Below are 3,525 nucleotides of genomic sequence, written 5' to 3'. Positions count from 1 at the left end.
AAAAAAATCGAACCAAATTTTGAACGAAATCGCCAGTGTTCTTCCTAGCATTTCCGATCCAGCAGCGGTGGCGATAGAAGCGATGGCGGCAGCGACGGAGTTGGAAGCGAGGGAGGCAGCGAAATGGAACAAAAAATCCGGCGAAATCGAACCAGAACCACTGATCGATTTTTCTCAATCGATTCCTCAATCTATTTTTAAATCGAATTCTCAATCTTTTTTTCAATCGATTTCTCAATCGATTCCTCAATCTATTTTTTAATCGATTTCTCAATCGTTTTTTCAATCAACTTCGAATCGAAATCGAGTTCTCTCAATTCAGAAATTATAATCAATGTGAGTGTGATTTCTGATATGAAATTATAATCAGAAATTATAATCAAAGTTCATTTTTTCAACCTTGTGTGGAACGTAATAAGACCAAGCCCAGGGAGAATTATTTTAGTGAAGAAATAGTTTTTAGAACAAATTTTTTAGAATAAATTTTGTAGAGAAGAAATAATTTTTTAGAGAAGAAATAATTTTAGAATAAATTTAGAACATGCTTGAATAATTTTAGAACATGCTTGAATCAATTTAGAACACGAGCTTGGAAATTTAGAACATGTATATATGTATATGCGTTGACTAGGTTCTCATGTTGTAAATTTAGATCATGCTTGAATTTAGAACATCGTTGAATTTTTTTTTGAACATGCATGAATAATTTTAGAACATGGTTGAACAAATTTAGAATATCGTTGAATAAATTTAGAACATGATAGAATAAATTTAGAACATGCTTGAATAATTTTAGAACACGCTTGAATCAATTTAGAACACGAGCTTGGAAATTTAGAACATGTATATATGTATATGCGTTGACTAGGTTCTCATGTTCTAAATTTAGTTCATGCTTGAATTTAGAACATCGTTGAAGAAATTTTGAAGATGCTTGAATAATTTTAGAACATGGTTGAACAAATTTAAAACATGCTTGAATAATTTCAGAACATAGTTGAACAAATTTAGAACATTGTTGAATAATTTTAGAACATGAGCTTGAAATTTTAGAACATGTATATATGTATATGGGTTTACTAGTTTTTCATGTTCTAAATTTAGTACATGGTTGAATAATTTTAGTCATCTTTGAATAAATTTAGAACATGGTTGAACAAATTTAGTACATCATTGAAAAAATTTAGAACATGAGCTTAAAAAATTAGAACATGGTTGAATAAAATTAAAACATGCTTGAATAAATTTAGAACATGGTTGAACAAATTTAGAACATCATTGAATAAATTTAGAACATGCTAGAATAAATTTAGAACATGAGCTTAAAATTTTTGAACATGGTTGAATAAAATTAAAATGTGTTTGAATAAATTTAGAACATGGTTGAACAAATTTAGAACATCGTTGAATAAATTTAGAACATGAGCTTGAAAATTTAGAACATTGTTGAACAAATTTAGAACATGGTTGAACAAACTTAAAACATGATTGAACAAATTTAGAACATGGTTGAACAAATTTAGAACACCTCCTTACGGTAAGCACACTTTCACACTCTCAATGTTCTAAATTTATTCAAGCATGTTCTAAATTTTGTTAACCATATTCTAAAATTATTCAAAAATGTTCTAAATTTGTTCAACCATGTTCTAAAATTATTCAACCATGTTCTAAAATTATTCAACCATGTTCTAAATTTTCAAGCTCATGTTCTAAATTTATTCAACTTTGTTCTAAATTTGTTCGACGATGTTCTAAATTTGTTCAACCATGTTCAAAATTTATGCATGCATGTTCTAAATTTATTCGACAATGTTCTAAATTTGTTCAACCATGTTCTAAATTTGTGCAGGCATGTTTTAAATTTATTCAACCATATTCTAAATTTAGAACAAGTCAACACATATACATATATAAATTTTCTAAAATTTCAAGCTCGTGTTCTAAATTTATTCAAGCATGTTCTAATTTTTTTTTTTTTGGCAAGCAAGCAAGGAGCTATATTATATATTAAACACCAACAAACAACTCAGAAAGAGGAGAGGCAAACCTTCTAGGAAGGACTCCCTCAAAGCTTAAACTGAGAAAAACAGAAGCTCAAGAGAGCAACAGACCAGCTAGTTACAAGGCTAAAAGCCACTCCCTATCCCTAGCTCTAACTTTCTGACTAAGAATGCTCATTACTCTATGTTTAACAGTATACTGAATAGTTTTGACAATACAAGCAATGGATGGAACAAACTGTTCCCATATAGCTAGATTCCTAGCTTTCCAAATTTGGTACACAGTACAAGCAACAGCAGCATAAGTAACTTTCCTGGTAAAAGATTTTTTGCAGTATCTATGGATCCACTTAAGAAGAGTGAAGAGATTATTCCTGGAGGTATTGAAGCCAAGCCAAGGCAACACCATAGAACTGCATTCCTTGCTAAAATGACAATTGAAGAACAGATGAGCACTAGATTCAGTGTCATGTCCACACAAAGCACAGGTTTCATCTATAGTAACCCCATATCTGTGTAGTCTTTCCTTGGTCTTAAGTCTATCCTGGAGAGCAAGCCATATGGTGACTCTATTCTTGGGTAGAGTATACCTATTCCACACAAAATAGTGCCAGTTGACTTTTGGGATCTGATCACACAGGTTCTGAAAAATTATCTTGATAGAGTAGCTAGTAGCAGTGAGCCAAGAAATGGAATGTAATCTGTCAGAACATTCTTTTTTTCGCTTTGCAAATATACTTCATAGCCCAACTGGCTGCCAATCTGCCATAGATGGACTGTAATCCACCCAATTCCTGTTTTTCACATAGACTGCATGAACCCACTTCACCCATAGGTTGTCTTGTTTTTTAGCTATGGCCCAAGCCAGTTTCCCAACTGCAGCTTGATTCTAGAGAGCTAAATTTCTTAAACCAAGACCCCCTTGAGTTTTAGAACCACAAAGAACATGCCAAGCCACAGGACCTGGCCTACTGTCATCATAGGTTCCATACCAAAGATAATCCCTACACACAACATTAATTTTCCTAATAACAGTCTTAGGAAGAATGAAGATCTGCCCCCAATAGATGCTTATACTCATCAGCAAAAAATTAACAAGTTGAATCCTCCCTGCAAAGGAGAGATGTCTTGAACTCCACAAGCTGATCACACTCACCAATGTGAAGCTTTCTTGTACTAATAGGAACACCTAAATACTTGAGAGGGAGAGTGCCAAAAGAGAACCCAAAGAGTGTTCCAATGGCATGCTTTGTAGAATTATCAACACCACAGCAGTATACAGAAGACTTGCTTGGGTTAGCTTGGAGCCCAGTAGTGTTGGAAAACACTTGGAACCCCTCCAGTAGCAAGGCAACAGAGTGCAGGTTACCATTACAGAACATCAGCAGATCACCAGCAAAGCATAAATGGTTCAGCTGAAGGGATCCACATCTGGTGTGAAACTTAAATTGAGCACATTCACCAACAGTTTTCATGGATCTTGAGAAATATGCCATGCAGAGAGTGAAAAGCAATGGTGAGA

The 3,525-nt window shown here is 33.6% G+C and overlaps 1 protein-coding gene across 1 annotated transcript; it reads right to left on the bottom strand.

Annotated features, from left to right (window-relative positions):
- Positions 1 to 2,010: 2,010 nt before the first annotated feature.
- Positions 2,011 to 2,836, bottom strand: LOC110785260 (uncharacterized). The gene is made up of 3 exons (XM_021989710.2): positions 2,742 to 2,836; positions 2,126 to 2,593; positions 2,011 to 2,080 (listed from the first exon to the last, which is right to left on the bottom strand). The coding sequence occupies exons 1-3, from the start codon at positions 2,834 to 2,836 to the stop codon at positions 2,011 to 2,013; spliced, it is 633 nt and encodes a 210-aa protein (XP_021845402.2).
- Between the last annotated feature and the right edge of the window lie 689 nt (positions 2,837 to 3,525).

This window comes from Spinacia oleracea, chromosome 3 (assembly GCF_020520425.1).
Source record: "Spinacia oleracea cultivar Varoflay chromosome 3, BTI_SOV_V1, whole genome shotgun sequence".
Taxonomy (NCBI): domain Eukaryota; kingdom Viridiplantae; phylum Streptophyta; class Magnoliopsida; order Caryophyllales; family Amaranthaceae; genus Spinacia; species Spinacia oleracea.
The sequence above is the reverse complement of the archived record's forward strand: the minus strand, read 5'-3'. Positions and strand labels throughout refer to the sequence as shown.

Bases quoted from the DNA above. Each gene is read 5' to 3' on its own strand.
- LOC110785260 (XM_021989710.2), bottom strand. From the start codon at position 2,836: ATGGGTGAAGTGGGTTCATGCAGTCTATGTGAAAAACAGGAATTGGGT. The intron at 2,594-2,741 runs GTATATTTGCAA...TGTGTGGAATAG, and splicing joins GCAGCCAGTTGGGCTATGAA to GTATACTCTACCCAAGAATA. The intron at 2,081-2,125 runs GTAACTAGCTGG...TGTTTTTCTCAG, and splicing joins AGGGAGTGGCTTTTAGCCTT to TTTAAGCTTTGAGGGAGTCC.